The sequence below is a fragment of the Mirounga leonina genome, unplaced genomic scaffold (genome assembly GCF_011800145.1).
Source record: "Mirounga leonina isolate KUSES-001 unplaced genomic scaffold, KU_Mleo_1.0 Mir_101595, whole genome shotgun sequence".
In the NCBI taxonomy this organism is placed as follows: Eukaryota; Metazoa; Chordata; class Mammalia; order Carnivora; family Phocidae; genus Mirounga; species Mirounga leonina.
The window spans coordinates 7,049,924-7,070,674 of record NW_023270158.1 but is presented as its reverse complement, the minus strand read 5'-3'; the positions used below and the strand labels follow the sequence as shown (position 1 = coordinate 7,070,674).

At 36.0% G+C, this 20,751-nt stretch overlaps 1 protein-coding gene across 4 annotated transcripts in view; it reads right to left on the bottom strand.

The window, feature by feature from the left end:
• The window catches only part of CNKSR2 (connector enhancer of kinase suppressor of Ras 2), a 274,247-nt gene that overhangs the window by 196,895 nt on the left and 56,601 nt on the right, over window positions 1–20,751 (bottom strand). For all 4 annotated transcript variants that reach the window (XM_035000627.1, XM_035000611.1, XM_035000620.1 and 1 more), the window contains exon 3: window positions 6,250–6,452. In XM_035000627.1, coding sequence (XP_034856518.1) covers window positions 6,250–6,452 — 203 coding nt within the window. The remainder of the gene's footprint in view (window positions 1–6,249; window positions 6,453–20,751) is intronic.

The following is a 20,751-nucleotide window of genomic DNA, read 5'->3' as shown; positions in this document are numbered from 1 at the left end:
ATTTCCCCCCTAACTTTTAAGTCTCAAACATTCAAAAGGTTGGGGCGCCTGGGTGGCTCAGTTGGTTAAGCGACTGCCTTCGGCTCAGGTCATGATCCTGGAGTCCTGGGATCGGTCTGCATCAGGCTCCCTGCTCAGCGGGGAGTCTGCTTCTCTCTCTGACCCTACGCCCTCTCATGTGCTCTTTCTCCCTCTCTCTCATTCTCGCTCTCTCAAATAAATAAATAAAATCTTTAAAAAAAAAAACATTCAAAAGGTTTTTACTTTTTTTTTGAGAGAGGGAGAGAGATAGAGCACGTGCATGCGAGCAGGGGTGGTGGCAGAGGGAGAGAGGGAAAGAGAGAGAATCTTAATTAGGCCTCATGCCCAGAGCAGAGTCCCATGCAGGGCTCAATCTCAACCCTGAAGTAATCACCAGAGCCGAAATCAAGAGTCAGATGCTTAACTGACTGAGCCATCCAGGAGCCCCAAAAGGTTTTCAGTGATATTAAAACATATCTCATTGATGCCTTCAAAGTAGATGCTAACTAAATTTTCTATAAATAAAAATTCTATATAGTGATTTTTAAGTATCCAGGTCAAAACCAGAAAAGTGACACTCCTGTTTAGCACTTGAAGAGAAATACCAAAATGAAAATAAATGTTTATATATGCTGCATTCCTAAGAATAAGTTCCTCAAAATATTTAATTATTAGTCAACATTTGAAAGGAGATGTAGCATGCTAGACAAATGACTTTAGGCAAGTTACTTACTGTTTCATATGTAAAATGGGGATGACACCTGCTTTATGAGAATTTAGTGAGTTGATACATATGAAGCATCTAGTTCAGTATCTACAACTAAATTAAAGGTTTTCACCTATTCTTTCTTTTCCTTTCTTCCCTTTCAAGTGACATAAAATAAAAATTGCAATAAACCCATATCATATTGCTATGCATGCAAGTTCTCCCCAAAATGCAATAGAAAATTTAATGCCAAAATATTTATCACTGTTTCTTTAAATTAAAATAAATCTACACCTACAAATCAAAATATTAAGAATTTTTGGTCAATGTCATTTCTATGGAACTTTTATAATTAAGTACCTAAGTTCTTCAAGACAAACAAAAATAAACAAGACAGGACACATTCTTACCTTTTATAATGAAAGCATAAAAGAGATTAGTTTTCCTCTTACACTGTTGGTGGGAATGCAAGTTGGTACAGCCACTTTGGAAAACAGTGTGGAGGTTCCTCAAAAAATTAAAATTAGAGCTACCCTATGACCCAGCAATTGCACTACTGGGTATTTACTACAAAGACACAGATGTAGTGAAAAGAAGGGCCATATGCACCCCAATGTTCATAGCAGCAATGTCCGCAATAGCCAAACTGTGGAAAGAGCTGAGATGCCCTTCAACAGAAGAATGGATAAAGATGTGGTCCATATATACAATGGAGTATTACTCAGCCATCAGAAAGGATGAATACCCAACTTTTACATCAACATGGATGGGACTGGAGGAGATTATGCTAAGTGAAATAAGTCAAGCAGAGAAAGTCAATTATTATATGGTTTCACTTATTTGTGGAACATAAGGAATAGCATGGAGGACATTAGGAGAAGGAAGGGAAAAATGAATGGGGGGGGAAATCAGAGGGAGAGATGAACCATGAGAGACTATGGACTCTGAGAAACAGACAGGGTTTTAGAGGGGAGGGGGGAGGGGGGATTGGTAGCCTGGTGATGGGTATTAAGGAGGGCACATACTGCATGGAGCAATGGGTGTTATATGAAAACAGTGGATCGTGGATCACTACATCAAAAACTAATGATGTATTGTATGGTGACTAACATAACATAATAAAATTTAAAAAATAAAAAAAAGGATTAGTTTTGTTCTAGAACTTAAAAAAACTAAATTTATTTAGAGAAGAGGTAGAGAGTTAAATAATGATTCTACAAGTAACTAACAAATGTTAGTGTTCATCCTTTGATATTATTTAGAAGGAAATAAGTTGGATATATTCCTCATATGGCTTTGGTGAACAAGGTCAATTAATTATAGAGTATTAGTGCTTAGAAGAGAACTTCAAATTCTGCAGGTTTTACATCCTATTCTAAAAAGAAAATAAAAACAAAAGTTAAGGTTCAAGATTACCCAGGACTAAGAGGCAGAGCTGAAATTCAACTCTTTCTCAGCCTTCTGCTCCTTTGCACTATTTCATGATGCATTTTGGCCAGGATTCACAATAATGACCATGGAGAACACTGCTCTTTTGGCTATTCTAACAATGATTAATGTGTTTTGTTTTCTGTGTAGCTTGTAGGACACAATGAAACAAGAGGACATATGAAGTGTTGTCTTGTGTTCTTGCTGCTACCTAGAAAACATTTTTTTTTTGAAAAGAATAAAAATATAACTTAAATACACACCCACTAATAATCTCTGATAAAAGTCTGGGTTACTGTCAGGAAAACAAACAGCCTAAACATTTTACCTTGCATAGTTACAGAAAAAGTCCTATTATATTTAAATTGATTTCAGGACCTTCTGAAATTTATATTAGCCAAGGAACAGTTAAGATATTCATATAATCCGTGGCAGAGGAGGAAGCAAAGTTAAACTCCCAAATATAGAAGTAGTATTCATCATTAACCTCTCTTCTTTCCTATCACCACTAAAAGATTAAGAATCTATGAAAAAGGAAAGTTAACATTACACAAACTGTTCTGAACTACAATTTCAGAAAAAAATTTCTTCAAAGAGGAATTCTCACTTACCTTTAATTCATAACCAACTCATGCACTCCAGTTTTCATGACTCCTAAATAAAATAACTAACCTGTTGCTAGTACGGTCACATATATCCTGATTCCCTCATTCACTACACACTTTCAGTCCTCAACCTACCTAATCACTCAGCAGCATTTGATCCTACTCACCACTTCCTTTCCCCCCTAAAACTCTTTACTCCCATCTTAAATGTTCTCAGAAAAAAAGGTAATTATATGAGGTGATGGATGTCTTAGCTAACCTTATTGTGGTAATCATTTCACAATATATATGTGTATCAAATCATCATGCTGTACACCTTAAACTTACATAGTTATTTGTCAATTACAGCTCAATAAAGTTGGAAAAAATAAAATACTCAAATCTCAAAAAAAAAAAAAAAAACAACAACCCACAAACAAACAAAAACCTCTTTACTACCTTTGCTTCCATGACACCACTCTCATCTAATTCTCTCCTACCTCTTTGGTTATGCCTTCTCATTTTTTTTTTCCACAAGCAGCACTTCTACTCATCCTTCAGTTGTTGGTGGTCAGAGCTCACTCCTTATCCCAGTTCTCTTCATTTACTCAAAAATACTTATTGAGCACCCACTACAAGCCAGGAACTCTTCTAGATAATTGTGACAGCAGTGAACAAATCAGATGAATACCCCTGCTCTCTTGAAGCATACATCATATAATCAGACAAAAAAATAATACATAAGTAAATGATATAGTGTTAGAAAGGTATAAGTCGTACAGAAGACAAACAGAGCAGAATAAAAGGAATCCATTCTAAAACTCTCCTTAGACCACCATATTAATACGTCCATGACTTTATCACCTATATTTTAACTATTCCCAAATCTCTATCGGTCATATATTTTTTCTGAGCAGCAATACTCTAATAAAGACCTTTTCACAATTTATCATGCCCCACACTCAACTCAACATTCATCTTCCACCATAACTTATTCCTGTTTTGATAATGGCAATAACCATCCACTGGGCCAGCCAAGTCAAATACCTAGATGCCTCCTGTAGTCTATAGATCTTACCTGTTCCAGAATCTTATTTATCTGCATAAATATCTCTAACATTCTTCTATTCTCACTTCTGCTCCTCTAATTAAAAACCTCAGTAAATAGGAGGATCAACTCTGTTGTCTGATGCCTGGGCTGAATCATAGTTCCACTGTTTACTTACCACTTGGTTTTGAATTTAACCTCTGTAAGTGCTAGTTTTCCTATCTGTAAAATGAAGACAACACTCCTAGGTTTGCTTTGATTAAATGAGTGTGGCTGGAAGTATCAGCATCAAAATCATCAACAGTAGCAGCAGCATGATTAATTCCTAAAATAGCCTCTTAAGTTAGTTTTCCTTCTTCCATCCTTACCCTTCTTTAATTTTTCCCAACACTACAGCCCTAGTAACCATCAAGATCCACAGGCCTCAACACAATGACCCTACTAAACAGGTTCCAAAGGCCTTTGGCGTAAGTCCAAATGCCTTAGCATGTAAGAAAATTCTTTTCTCCTTCTTTCCTTTTTAAAACTTAAGCTTGCTAAAGTATCATCATTATAGGCAAGCCAGCCTGGAGCTGAACTTTTCTGTGAAAGATCTTCAAAATATAAACTTCAGTTTCTTTTTTCAATTTACAGTTTCAGCAGATGATTTTAAAGTTATCACAAAGTTGTCTTTTTTTTTCCTTCTAAGTACAGATTTCATTTTTATGGTCAAAATATTAAACGACCTTTGACTCAATCCATCACCATGGTATGATGGAATACAAAATAAGCATTGTGAAAACCTTTGCAGCAATGGAAGCCAAACAGATGATTTAAATTATTTCCTTCAGGCTTTTTATCACATTTTCTCTTCCTATGAAACAAACACAAAACACCATTGATTGACTTCATGGATTGTTATGCGGCTGTTTGTGTATGTTTTTGTATGTGTGTGTATACTCATATGTGTTTGTAGGTGAACTGGCACTTACTAAAAGCATCTTCTTAGATGATAAAAAAAATGTCACCATAAAAAATTATGTAATACAATAAAATGTCAGAAACTATCATAGTGTTCTAGAAGCTATTTATATGATTTTGTAAAAAGCCATATCTGCCACTAAAAAGTAAAAACATTCTATTATTCATTTATTTGACAAGTACTAGTGTAAAAAGAACATAAAATGAAATTTACTAAATACAATTATTGAGGTAAAGCAAATTCACAATTATAGAGCAGGTCATAGTGTAAGAGGATAAACTAAAATGGAGTATGTGTTCTTTAAGCTTTATAATTACTGAGAAGCCTTCTGAAACAAATATATTACATTACTTAAGGACTAAGCCATATTTTAAATATATTTTACTTATTGACCATTATGAAACTTGCAGAATTTCTATATTTAAAGTGCAACTACTTTAAACATTGATAAAAGTAGTTTAGACAATTATGAGAATTAAATTTTAATAATGTCATAATGCAAAAGAAATATGCTGTCTACCAATTAATTATCAAAAAGCTAATAACCCAGGGCTTAGTATTAAGATTTGGATTTAGTATCATCATATTATATGTTATTATTAATATACATAAATTTAGATAATATGAAGTTAAATTAACTTTTACCTTAAAAATACAAGTATTTTATTTTTAAGGCCTCAGATTTTTAAAAAGCCAAAATATTATATATAATGTATATCCCACTGACATCTACTCAAGAAAGAATTCTGGTAAAATTGTTTATTACCAGAGTTTCTTATGAGAATAAAATGTATTCTAAAATTTGGTTATTTAACCACCATAACATAGTACATATCCCTTATAAAAAAATTCTAAAAATGAAAGTAAAGAGCTTAATTTTTAAAAAAATTGTAATTTGTTTTACCATTACAATGTTTAATCACATATTTTAATATTTTTTTCATTTTATATCATGAAAACTTTTGTTATCTTATGTGTTCCTAGACAAATAAAAATTAACTAGAAAAAATCTAAAACTATGTTTATGATATTCAAGATTGTGCAATGTGAGTAATAATAAAGAATGAATTTAGCAAGGTAAGGAGACATGCACTACATACTATTAAAGTGTCAGTGTCTAATTAGCCATTGAAAACAGTAAATAGAATCCTAATGCTCACACCCTTAAATATGACCAATTAATACAATGAATAAAGAAAATTAGGAGATAAAACAGTACTATCAATCTTGTTATGACAGCCAAAAATGACTTTGCTTGTAAAGCAGTTAAGGTATTCTGAAATTGTCAGGGACTAATTATTAATTGGCTACTTAGATATAAAAATTTACAAATGATTAATGTCTATTTGATGATACCCCTATATTGTGATGAATCATAATTAGACATTTGTAACTTGATATTCCTCTACCTGTCCAATTCTTTCACAAGAACACATGAAATACTGTTATATTCAAGATAGTGTCGAGGAGGATTACTTATGAAACATGTGGAAGATTTTACCTGTCCAACCAGGCAAGCAGACTCTTGGCTGCTCCTATCAGATCCACAACCGAAGTCAGAAAGTCATTTGGCAATTTTCGGCTGGTTCTCCCATCATAATGGCCACTCCTTCTCCTCCCTGTTATAAAATTCTGTAGATTTTTGGCAGATGCATTCAGCTTGTGAGAAAGGGTTTTTAGATTTTCTGTTTCCAAGCCATAATTCTGAATTATAAAAAGAGAGAAAACAAATATACTTGAAGTCAATATTATATTCATTCACTAAAATATTTACTAAGTATGTTACTATGTACAGGCAACAGAATTAGTACTAAGTTACAAATGACTAAGATAGGATTCCTGGCCTAGCAGAGCCCACAGTCAAGTGAGGATCTGGGCAAATGTAAGATAAACAAATTACAATAAAATGTGTTAAATGCTAATATGAGCATGAAAAGATGAGGGCATTATATCTTGGAAATATACCACGCAAGAAATAAAGATTATTAGGACTCATAAGTGTTTTTTTAAACCCAAACTTATGTTCATTTACTTGTGAAAATCATTTTTATCAGTAATTATTTTTTTATTAAAAGATTTTATTTATTTGAGAGAGAGAGGGTGCATGCAAGTGTGAGCTAGGGGTGGGGCAGAGGGAGAGGGAGAAGCAGGCTCCAGGGAGCCCAACACGAGGGCTCAATCCCAGGACTCCGATTGGGATCATGACCCCAGCTGAAGGCAGACATTAACTGGCTGAGCTACCCAGGCACCCCAGTAATTATTTTTTAGTATCTATTCTATTAGCATATGCATAGTCATGAATGTAGATGCTATGAAAAATTCTGCTTTCCCAAAGTGAGCAAAGAAAGCACGAGCTAACGATAAAATGAAAAAGAAACAAGGGTGCCTGGGTGGCTCAGTTGGTTGAGCAACTGCCTTCGGCTCAGGTCATGATCCTGGAGTCCCGGGATCAAGTCCCGCATCGGGCTCCCTGCTCGGCGAGGAGCCTGCTTCTCCCTCTAACCCTCCCCCCTCTCATGTACTTTCTTGCTCTCTCAAATAAATAAATAATTCTTAAAAAAAAAAAAGAAAAAGAAACAAATCATATGCAATATAGCTTTATTCTGTGTCCTCTCCATAATGACTCACATAAGAACTTCTTCTATAATATGGTACCAGAAAAAAACTCTAATTTCTCAGTGGAACCAATACACTTTTTCCTTTTTATAATACAAATTATGAAACTGAACTTATTTTTATTTTTTGTCATGGCTGCACTAGCTCACAGTCAATTATGAAGCACATGGAAAACAATCATACTGGCTTTTTGCTAAGTTTGTTTTCTTATATTTCCTTGGTCTCATTTTTGAATTTGCAGTAATATTTACTATTTCACCTTAAATATTGTGTCTATAAATTAATGTAGAAAGAAGTTATATGAATCAATATAAATAGCTTTAAAAAGACACACACACACATTCAATACAAAACACTCTAAGATCTCCACAAATAAACTTTAGGGACAGATTTCATAAGTTACAATTAAATTTTAAAAGAGCTAATTGTGAGTTGTAAAACACCTCCAAGAAAGGCTGGTTAACCTGCTCAAAAGATGACTTTCATCAAACTACTTAGCAGCACGTGTGTTATCATCATGTGTAAAATTAAAAGTACTATTACCTTATAGAAAAATCATAAAACCCAAAGAATTTTAGATAGTTTCTGAAGCCCAAATGAATTCTAAGTTTGATTTATCTTCCTTTTAGAGTTGAGGACAATGAGGCACAGGGAGATTTTCTCTGTGCTTACAGAGCTTAGAGTAGACAGAATTCAGAATGGGACTACAAGTCACAAGGCCATATGTGAGGGGATATTTAAGCAAAATGGTAGATAAAATACTAGGGGTATGAAAAAGGGAAGCAAATGGCACAATATATTTAGCTGTATTAAGCCAACAACCACTGGGTAACTATGAAATTTAAGTTTATTTCTTCTATGGTAATTTAAGAAAAGAAACTTGGAGGAGAAAAAAAAAAGGACTAGAGGAGGGTTTGGACACATAAACATTAAAAACCAAGTATATATAAATAAATACCAAAGTTATGTATGTTACCATTGAAGGTCTCATAGTGATAAAAGTCTGAATGTTCTTTGCTAAAAATTTACATTTTTTATTAAAGAACATTCCTTTTGGAGCCATGGATCTCTTTCTTTAAAGAAACATAGTATATTAAATATTCAGTACTAAATTTGAATGGCAATATTCTCTTAAGTCAAAACGTTTTGTTTGCACAAATAAAACAACATTCTATTCAGATTCTCTTGCATCTGAGCATGGATTATCTGTGAAACATTTGGGAGATTTTATCCAGCTTGTCACTATATTAAGAAGGAAATCCTTTTGAGGCGCCTGGGTGGTTCAGTCATTAAGTGTCTGCCTCTGCCTTTGGCTCAGGTCATGATTCCAGGGTCCTGGGATTGAGCCCTGCATTGGGCTCCCTGCTCTGGGGGGAGCCTGCTTCTCCCTCTCTCACTCCCCTTGCTTGTGTTCCCTTTCTCACTGTGTCTCTCTCTGTCAAATAAATAAATAAAATATTTAAAAAAAAGAAGGAAATCTTTTTATAAGTTTATTAAAGATATTCTCTAATGACTAGATAACAACAATTTATAATTATATCAAATTATTTTTTAATTTGGCTTGAAACAACAGAAATTTTTTCTCATACTTTGGAGATCAGAAATCCAAAATCACTACCACTGGGCTAAAATCACAGTGTTGGCAGGTCCATGCTTCGTCCGAAGGCTCTGATCCCTGCCTCAAGAAGAATCTGGTGGCTGTTGACATTCCTTGATTTGTGGCCATTGTAACTCCTGTCTCTGCCTCTGAGGTCACATGGCCATCTCTTCGGTGTGTACCAAATCCCCCTCTGTCTCTCCCTCATGAGAACATTTGTGATTGGAGTTGGGGCCCACCTGGATAATCAAAAATAATCTCCCCCTGTAAAGATTTTTAATCACATCTGAATATGCACTTCACTCACTTGCTGGAGGAAGGGAAAGGCCTTCTCCAAGGTCAGGAACATGTGCTGGTTCCCTCCAAAGTTCATTCTCAACTGCCCTTTGGAGACTATATGAACTAAATTTTTTTAAAAGATTTTATTTATTTATTTGACAGAGAGAGAGCACAAGCAGGTGGAATAGCAGGCAGAGGGAGAGGGAGAAGCAGGCTCCCCACTGAGCAAGGAGCCCAATGTGGGATTCGATCCCAGGACCCTGGGATCATGACCTGAGCTGAAGGCAGTTGCTTAACCAACTGAGCCACCCAGGTGACCCTGTATGAACTAAATTTCAATGACACATCTGAAGTGCTTTCCCGAAAGTATTTTCAGAAGTTTTCCCCTGTGTTAAAGCATCTTCCCTGAAGTATAGAAGTATTCTCATTTTTAATTTTTGTGTATTAATGATTTTCATGAGGAAACATTTGTTTATAAACATAACAATTTCTTAGAGAAGCTCAAATGATAATAGTTCATTAGAGAGGAAACTAATCAATCAACCTGTAATGTAACTTTCACTCTATAGCCATTAGTTGCCATACAACATTAATTTCTCTTTATATATAACACTAGCATTTCAATATTTTCTTAGAAAAGGTCAGAATAATTTAAAAAGAATAATACACATCTTATAAATAAAAATATGAAGGCAAAGTAAAAATACTTTGAAGCCTTCAAAATTTAAGATAATACTAAAATTATTTTTTAAAATACAACTCAAGAATTAGGGAATAAAAAAATCTTTGTGGAAAAAACCTTTGGAAGGATACCCTGAGAGAACTTCTCCTAACGTGGAAACCTACTAAAGAAATACCCTACATGGACCAGAGATGAAAAATGAGGACAGTGGAATGCAGTGGGCAAGAAGAGACACAAGATATGTAGTAGAGGATGGAGAGGGAAATTCTTAAAACTAATTCTAGTTAAACCAATAAAAATAAATAAAATAAAACTAGTTAAACCAATAACTCAAAAGCATTTTTAAGAAAATTTTCTAAGACCATGGGGCACCTGGGTGGCTCAGTCAGTTAAGTGTCCGACTCTCGATCTCAGGTCAGGTCTTGATCTCAGGGTTTTGAGTTCAAGCCCCAAGTTGGGGCTTAACTTAATAAAAAGAAAGAAAATTCTGTAAGACTATAAAAATAGGTTAGAAGCTCATCTGTATACAAGTGTCTATGTGGTACTATTTTAACACAAGGGATAGATTAGTTGATCTCAAGTTAATTTTTATCATCAAAGTTCTCAATTCTAAGTAGCTCAAAATCAGTTACTGACAACACATAGATCTTATTTCCTTCATGAAAGCAGATGGTGTGCTGTGTCTCACTAAGTCACCAGTAAATCATGCTCCCATGCCTACTACATCAAGAAGTGACAAGTGAATGATGCACCCCTTTGCTTTCGTCCAGAAGTATGCAGACAATAAGTACTGACTCAAATTTTATTTTTTAAAAGTTTTTATTTAAATTCCAGTTAGTTAACATACAGTGTTATATTAGTTTCAGGCATACAGTATAGTGATTCAACAGTTCCATACATCACCCTGTTCTCATCACAAGTGCACTCCTTAATCCCCATCACCTATTTCACCCATCCTCCCACCCACCACCCCTCTGGTAACCATCAGTTTGTTCTCTACAGTTAAGAGTCTTTTTTGATTTGTCTCTCCTCTCTCTTATTTTTGTCCCTTTGATTGTTTTGCTTCTTAAATTCCACATATGAGTGAAATCATATGGTATTTTTCTTTCTCTGACTTATTCCACTTAGCATAATACACTCTAGTTCATCCACATAGTTGGGAATGGAAAGATTTCATTCTTTTCCTTATTTTTATTATTTTTATTTAAATTCAATTAGCCAACATATAGTACATCATTAGTTTCAGATGTAGAATGTAATAATTCATCAGTTGCATATAACACCCAGTGCTCACATCACATGCCCTCCTTAATGCCCATCACCCAATTTCCCCAACCTCCCCCACCTCCCCTCCAGCAACCCTCAGTTTGTTTCCTATAGTTAAGAGTCTCTTGATTCCATTCTTCTTGATGGCTGAGTTAATATTTCATTGTATATACATAGCACTTCTGTATCCATTCACCAGTCGATGGACAATTGGGCTCTTTCCATAATTTGGCTATTTAGATAATGCTGATCTAAACATCAGGGTGCACGAATCCCTTTGAATTAGTATTTTTGTATTCTTTGGGTAAATACCTAGTAATGCGATTGCTGGATCATAGAGTAGTTCTATTTTTAACTTACTGAGGAACCTTTACACTGTTTTCCAGAGTGGCTGCCCAGTTTGCATTCCCACCAACAGTGCAGGTTTCCCTTTTCTCCACATCCTTGCCAACACTTCTTGTTTCCCGTGTCGTTGATTTTTGCCATTCTGACAGGTGTGAGGTGGTATCTCATTGTAGTTTTGATTTGCATTTCCCTGATGATCAGTGATGTTGAGCATTTTTTCATGTGTCTGTTGGCCATCTGGATGTCTTCTTCGGAAAAATGTCTCTTCATGTCTTCTGCCCATTTTTAATTGGATTATTTGTTTTTTGAGTGTTGAGTTTTGTAAGTTCTTTATATATTTTGGATACTAACCCTTTGTCAGATAGGTCATTTGCAATTATTTCCTCATTCTGTAGGTTGCCTTTTAGTTTTGTTGATTGTATCCTTTACTGTGCAGAAGCTTTTTATCTTGCTGAAATCCCAATAGTTTATTTTTCGTTTTCTTTCCCTTACCTCAGGAGACATACCTCTAAAGAAGTTGCTATGGCTGATGTCAAAGAGGTTACTACCTATGTTGTCCTCTAGGTTTTTTATGGTTTCAGGTCTCATATTTGGGTATTTAATCCATTTTGAGTTTATTTATGTGTAGGGTCTCAGAAAGTGGTCCAGTTTCATTCTTTTGCATGTTGCTGTTCAGTTTTCCCAACACTATTTGTTGAAGAGACTTTTTTCCCATTGGATATTCTTTTCCTGCTTTATCAAAGACTGATGGACCATACAGTTGTGGATTTACTTCTGGGTTTTTTATTCTGTTCCATTGATCTATATGTCTGTTTTTGTGCCAGTACCATACTGTCTTGATGACTACAGCTTCATAATATAACTTAAAGTATGGAATTGAGATGCCTCCAGCATTGCTTTTCTTTTTCAGGATAGCTCTGGTTATTTGGGGTCTTTCTGGTTCCATACATATTTTAGGATTGTTTGTTCCAGTTCTGTGAAAAATGCTGGTGGTATTTTGATAGGAATTGCATTAAATGTGTAGATTGCTTTGAGTAGTATAGACATTTTAACAATATTTGTTCTTCTGATCCATGAGCATGGAATATCTATTTGTGTCATCTTCAATTTCTTTCATGAGTGTTTTACAATTTTCAGAGTACAGATCTTTTACCTCTTTGGATAGTTTTATTCCTAGTATCTTATTGTTTTTGGTGCGATTGTAAATGAGATAGACTCCTTAATTTCTCTTTCTGTTGCTTCATTATTGGTGTATATAAATGCAACAGATTTCTATACATTGATTTTGTACCCTGTGACTTTACTGAATTCCTCTATCAGTTCTAGCAGTTTTTTGGGGGTCTCTCAGGTTTTCCACAGAGAGTATCATGTCATCGGCAAATAATGAAAATTTGACTTCTTCCTTGCCAATTTGGATGCTTTTTATTTCTTAATGTTGCCTGACTGCTGTGGCTAGGACTTCCAGTACTATGTTAAATTACAGTGATGAGAGTGGGCATCCCTGTCTTGTTTCTGACTGAATAGGAAAAGCTCTCAGTTTTTCCCTATTGAGGATGATGTTAGCTATGGATTTTTCATAGATGGCCTTTATTATGTTGAGGTATGTTCCCTCTAAACCTACTTTGTTGAGAATTTTTATCATGAATGGATATCGTACTTTGTCAAATTCTTTTTCTGCATCTATTGAAATGATCATTTGGTTCTTATCCTTTCTTCTATTAATGTGATGTATCACACTGATTGATTTGTGAATATTCAACCACCCTGGCAACCCAGGAATAACTCCCATTTGATCATGGTGAATGATTTTTTTTTAATGTAGTTTTATTCAGGTTTCTAGTATTTTGTTGAGGACTTTTGCATCTATGTTTGTCAGAGGTAATTCTCTTTTTTAGTGGAATCCTTATCTGGTTTTGGTATTAGGTAAGGCTGTCCTCATAGAATGAATCTGGAAGTTTTTCTTCCTTTTCTATTTTTTGGAGTAGTTTCAGAAGAATAGCTATTAACTTTTCTTTAAGTGGTAAGAATTCCCCTGTGAAGCCATCTGGTCCTGGACTTTTGTTTGTTGGGAGATTTCTGAGTAGTGATTCAATCCCTTTCTGGTTATTGGTCTCTTCAAGTTTTCTATTTCTTCCTGTTTCAGTATTGGTACTTAAAAATTTTTTTTTTAATTTATTTTTTGACAGAGAGAGACATAGCAAGAGAGGGAACACAAGCAGGGGGAGTGGGAGAGGGAGAAGCAGGCTCCCCGCCGAGCAGGGAGCCCGATGTGGGACTCGATCCCAGGACCCTGGGATCATGACCTGAGCCGAAGGCAGACGCTTAACGACTGAGCCACCCAGGCGCCCCTCAGTATTGGTACTTTATATGTTTCTAAGAATTTATCCATTTCTACCAGGTTGTCCAATGTATTGGAATATAATTTTTCATAATATTCTTTTAATAATTGTATTTCTGTGGCAGTTGTTGTTATTTCACCCCTCTCATTTGTGATTTTATTTATTTGGGTGCTTTCTCTTTTCTTCTTGGTAAGTCTGGCTAGAGGTTTATCAATTTAATAATTAATTCTTTCAATGAACCAGCTCCAGGTTCAATGATCTGTTCTACTGTTTTCTTAGTTTCTATATCATTTATTTCTCCTCTAATTTTTATTATTTCCTTTCTTCTGCTGGCTTTAGCCTTCATTTGTTGTTCTTTTTCTAGCTACTTATGTGTAAGGTTAGGTTGCTTGTGATTTTTCCTGCTTTGAGGTAGGCCTGTATTGCTATATACTTCCCTATTAGGACCAATTTGCTGCATCCCAAAGGTTTTGGACCATTGTGTTTTCATTTTCATTTCTTTCCATGTATTTTTAAATTTCTTCTTTGATTTCCTGACTGACTCATTCATTGTTTAGTAGCACATTGTTTAACCTCCATGTATTTGTATTTCTAAATTTTTTTCTTGTGGTTGACTTCTAGCTTCACAGTGTTGTGGTCAAAACAGGTGCATGGTATGATTTCAATCTTTGAACTTGCTGAGGCTTGTTTTGTGATCTAATGTGTGATCTATTCTGGAGAATATTCCATGTACACTTGAAAAGAATGTGTATCCTGCCGTTTTAGGATGGAATGTTTGCAAATTTAATTACAACATGTCTTGGTGTTGGCCTGTTTTTGTTGATTCTGATGAGAATTTTTTGTGACTCCTGGATTTGGATGTCCATTTTCCTTACCCAGCTGAAAACTTCAGTTATTATTTCTTCAAAAAAGTTTTCTGCCCCTTTTTCTCTCTTCGTTTTCTGGGACTCTCATAATATATCTGTTAAGTCATCTGGTCTGGTTCTTCATTCAGATCCTTTGTTTCCTTGCTTATTTTCTGTTTAGATGATTTGTCCGTTGATATAAGTGGGGTGCTAATGTCCACTACTATTATTGTGTTATTATCAACTAGTTCCTTTATATTTGTTATTGTTTTATATATGTGGCTGCTCCCATTCAGGAGCATAAATAATTAAAATTTTTATATCTTTTTGTTGGATTGTTCCCTTTATGATTATATAGTGCTCTTCAATGTCTCTTTTTACAGTTTTTGTTTTAAAGTCTAGTTTGTTTGATATAAGTATTGCTACTCCAGCGTTCTTTTGATATCCATTTGCATGATAATTATTTCTCCATCTCCTCACTTTCAATCTGCAGATGTCTTTAGGTCTAAAGTGAGTCTCTTAGAGGCAGCATATAGATAGGTCTTGATTTTTTATCCATTCTGACACCCTATGTATTTTGATTGGAGCATTTAGTTCATTTACATTCAAAGTAATTATTGATATATATCTACTTAGTGCCATATTATTACTTGTTTTGTTGTTGTGTCTGGAGATTTCTTCTGATCCTTTCTTGTCTTTGTCATTTTTGGTCTTTCTTTTCCACTCAAAGAGTCCCCTCTAATATTTCTTGCAGAGCTGGTTTAGTGGTCATGAACTCCTTCAGTTTTTGTTTGTCTGGGAAACTCTATCTTTCCTTCTTCTCTGAGTGATAGCCTTGCTGGATAGAGTATTCTTGGCTGCAGATTTTTTCCATTCAGTACTTTGAATATATCCTGCCATTGTCTTCTGGCATCCCATGTTTCTGTTGAGAAATCTCCACCTACCCATATAAGTCCTTCCTTTGTAAGTTAGGGACTTCTTTTATCTTGCTGCTTTTAAGACTTTTTCTTTATCACTATATTTTGCAAATTTAATTACAACATGTCTTGGTGTTGGCCTGTTTTTGTTGATTCTGATGAGAATTTTTTGTGACTCCTGGATTTGGATGTCCATTTTCCTTACCCAGCTGAAAACTTCAGTTATTATTTCTTCAAAAAAGTTTTCTGCCCCTTTTTCTCTCTTCGTTTTCTGGGACTCTCATAATACAAATGATATTATGTTTGATGGAGTCACTGATTCCCTAAGTCTATTCTTGTGTTGCATAATCCTTCTCTTTTTTGTTCAGCTTCATTACTTCCTATTATTTTGTCTTCTAAGTCACTAACTCATTCCTCTGCTTTTCCAGCCTGTTTATTGCATCAAGCCTGTTTCCAATCTTGTTTATAGCATTCTTCATCTCTGATTCTTTTTTAACTCTTTTATCTGTGTGGTAAGGGTCTCACTGATGTTTTCTATTCTTTTCTCAAGCCCAATGAGTATCCTTAGGATTGTTCTTTTAAATTCTCCATCAGGTATGTTACTTTTATCAGTTTTGCTTAGATCTCTGGCCATGGCCTTATTTTCTTCTTTCATTTGGGATAAATCCCTCCATCTTAGCATTTTGTCTAAGTCTCTGCCTTCTCTGTGTTAGAAAAGCCAGTTATATCTCTTGCCCCTAAAAGTAATGGCCTTAGGAGGAAGAGGTCATGTAATGCCCAGGGCCTGGTGCTTCAGGGAATGTCTCTGGTGTGTGCTTCATGTGCTCTGCTGTTGTGTTCTGGATGTTCTATCCTTCAGGCCAGTCATCTGCAGGGGCTCTCCTTGCCTGCTATGGGCAGTGTTTAGTCCCTGGTCTGAATATGGAGAGTTTTAACTAGGTGTGCCCTGGTCTGCTTGTCAAATGAGACCTGACACCAGCTCCACCAGAACTGAGGCCCCGCAGGACTCTCTGGTCCGGAGATGTGGTGTGGACAGGGGTTTGTGCTGGTCTTCTGTGGGAGGCTCCCACTGCACTGGGACTGAGGCAAACTTGACTGAGAAGGGCAGTCCTGCTAGAGTGTGGTGAGTGGGGCTTGGTGTAAGCAAGTTAGGCAGCCAGTGTCCCTGCTGAGAGGTGGGGGAGGGAAATGGCACTAGCCAGCTCCTTTGCTCCTAGAGAGAGAGATGTCTCTGTGAAAGCTGCCTCTCAGGGATGTACTCTGAATGAAAAATTTCTTCCCTGTCAGCCCTAGGCATTCTTCAAATTGCTAATTCCAGGCTGTCTTCCCCCAGGTTGTTTGCCTGCCTTCCCCTCAGGAGTAGTGCAGTGTCCTCAGGGCTCCATTCCAGCCAAGCCAGCTGATCTTTAAAACTCTAGGCTTTAAGCCCTGCTGGTTGCAAGACCTCACAAAATTCAGCCCCTCTCGTTTTCCAAGCCAGTGGCTTTGGGGAAATGTTTTCCTTGTGTGTTCCCTTGTGTGCTCCTCTCTCTGTAGCCCTTCTCCAGGACCATGGCTCCCTCCCCTCTGCAGCACCCTGATCAGTTTCTCCCCTAAACCATGTCTTCACACTCTTACATTCTTTGATGTGGTCTCTTTTCTCCCTTTAGTTGTAGAGCTTGTTCTGTACCCCTTTTGGTCGATTTCTGGGGGGTATTTAGGATGACTGAATAGTTACCTAGTTGTGTTTGTGGGATGAGTCCAGGGTCCTCCTACTCTGCCACCATCTTCCTCTCCTACCTATTCCCTCAACTTTTAAAAAGTGCAGATTTATTCATTACAGATTTGCTTTGTACTGGATATGCATGGGACAAATATGCATTACTACTGATTTGGAAACTACATCAAGAAAACAAAAGCTTAGACATGAAATGTAGTTAGTTATTTTCTTTGTCCTATATGTTACATATTTGTTTACATATATGTCTGCCAGGAACCAGCTCTGGCTACACTGATTCAACATAGCCAGTCTATTCTTAAATAATTGGTGCTAAGTTCTTACTGTTCTTCTGTTTTAATTACATGCATGCAAAAGCACAAGAAAGAAATGAAGGCTACACTTAACATTTTAGAAGATCAAGTTGGCTGTATCCTCACTAGTGGTGAATTCTCTAAGTACTTAACAAAATATTCAATATTGGCACCACATATTTTACAATGTCAATGCTATTTTATTCAGAGCTCTTAATTTGATTGCATCATGTAGCAGGTGTTTAGGTTTTATAATACTTTGCTTTATAAATATGAGTGAGTCGTAAAAGGACTGCTCTAATGAATATTTTTTAGAAATGAATTATTTTGAGATGAATGAACCAAGCAATTATGTTGCAAAGAAACAAATCCCAGCAATTGCAGACATCTAAATTTTCATGCAAAATACCTATTATATGAAAAGTACATGAAGAATGAAATGAAAACTGTTCTTATCCTGTCATAAATGATTCACTTATACTTCCCAATAACAAGTTGCATTGTCAGAGCATAAATTAAGGGCTATACATTGATATTTTATTTATGCTTTACTATTTCAGTTAATATACTGTACTCTCTATTGAAGCATACTAAATGATAGAGTAACAGCAGGAAAGAGTTAACACACCTCCAAATCATGAACAGCTTACTTCTTTCTAGAATAACATGGTACAAACAATATAGTTGGTGCTTAAATAAATATATGTCGTATGAATGAACAAGTTCCTAAATAAACCTTTGATTTTCCTCAACTGCCATAACATTTATTCCCTATCAGGACTAACTTTAAAATAAGGCAGATGAAAATATTCCATAGCTTGAAAGAAACAGAGGAATTTGATAGTTTTTCTTCTTCTTCCTTATACTAGGAATAGAAAATTCAGAGTCAGAGGAAGAGGAAAAAATTACAGTTTTCTGGGAAAAAGCAGAGAACTTCATTCAGCAAGATAACATTAATTTAATATCCTTTATGTGCTAAGCACTGGGCAGAGAGCATAAAAAAATCTAAGCAAAAAATTATAATGTGATACAAAACATAAGTTGCCTTTCTTCTTATCACTTCTCACTATGTACCAGCCAAATCAAAATTATCATTTTTCTCTGAACGTTTCCTATTCTTTCACAATTCTGTCTTTACACATGATATTTCTTCTGCCTAGATAACTTTTCCCCAACTTTTTGTCTGGCAAACATCTACTCACCCTGCAAGTCCCAATGCAAATCCCACCTACACTTCCCGGATCCCCACAGTAGTGTTCATCATTTCCTTCTGCACTCCCCTGAGATTTTCTTTAAATCTGCATAATCTTTTAATGACTATTGTCTTCTTTACTGGACTGTATACATCTTAAGAGCACAGACTATGCCTTTTTAATCTTTGTAATTCCTGTGGTATCACTGTTATGTCTGTTACATATTACACATACTATGTATGTGGTACCACTGTTATATCCCATGAACATATAATTGTTAAAAGAGGAAATAAAAACAGTAGATGTAGGGAAAAAAGTAGAAAGCCACTAGAGATATTAAAGTTTCAAAGAGATAGGGGTGCCTGGGTGGCTCGGTTGGTTAAGCGACTGCCTTCGGCTCAGGTCATGATCTCAGGGTCCTGGGATCGAGCCCCACATCGGGCTCCCTGCTCCGCGGGAAGCCTGCTTCTCCCTCTCCCACTCCCCCTGCTTGTGTTCCCTCTCTCGCTGTCTCTCTCTCTGTCAAATAAATAAATAAAATCTTTAAAAAAAAAGTTTTAAAGAGATAATACACAATCCCCCATTCCTAACAGCACACCTCCTGGTCTAGTCAACTCAGCTTGCTGATGAAGGATCTCACCACCTAATTTTATAATGGTATGTAGAAGTAAATCAGAATTCATTGCTCAGAAATTCACTTGATATTCACAGGAAAATATGCATTGCATAAAATGGAAGATATCTGCACTTCTAACTTGCTGATGTATAGTCATTAGGAAGTGGTAGAAGGGAAATTTAATATTTGGCCTCTTTGGGGAATATGACCAATTTATTGCTGAATAAACACAGAAAGAATGATTTTAATGTGTATTTTTCCCAAGAAAACAATGCAACACTATGGAGCTTAAACCAAGAACTGTGGAGGAATTAAAACTCAGCGTACAAAGAGACTTACACAGCTCTATGTGAGAACACTGAAATGGTCTAGACATCTATCTCTCATGCCATCTTTCTAAGTTTAGGTCAGCAGAGATTGTTCATGGGCCAAGCTCCAAAGCCTGGAGGTTCAGACTATTTGTAGGTAGCACTGTAATCATTAATCTTATTTCCTTCTTCAAACTGACAGCTCTAAGTCCAGCACTTAAGTGGTTTATCTCTGAAGAGTCCTGCTTATGAGACATAACATCCTGAACTTCAAACTCTGACACACCCAACTATTTACTGTTATAAAAGATGTGGCAAATAGGGGCACCTGGGTGGCTCAGTCGGTTAAGCATTCAACTCTTGATTTCAGCTCAGGTCATGATCTTAGGGTTGTGAGATGGAGCCCTGCATCAGGATCCGTGCTGGGCTTGGAGTCTGCCTAAGATTCTCTCTCTCCCTCTGCCCCTTCCCACTCTCTCCTCTCTTAAAAAAAATGTGGCAAATAGAGGACTCCTAGATCATGCCCCCATCTCCAAGCCACTTCTGTTGCACCTTCATGGCCACACTGACTCAGATTTGGAGACCAGTATGCAAAAACACTGAGGACGCCTACCTTACCTTGAGTATGATCTCTTATATCAGGCATGATTTCGGTGATCTGATTATGATAAGGGATAGAGTGCAAGTGCATGTTCTAATCTAAGCTGATTCCTCTGATCTCAGAGTAGGGAAATAAGAAGATCCCCAAACTATCATGTGAAAAACATGTCAAGACTCTTACAATACCACTTTCAAAAAGTATTTATTCAGCATCCATTATTGCCAGGCATCTGTGATACACACTAGGTATTTAATAAGCATAGTTACTTTTCCCACATAGCTTACAGTCTAGCAGAAGAAACAGACATTAAACTGATAAATACACATATAAATATGTCATTACAAAATGGGATGAGGGTTAAAAGAATAACAGTAAGGGGCTAACCTCCA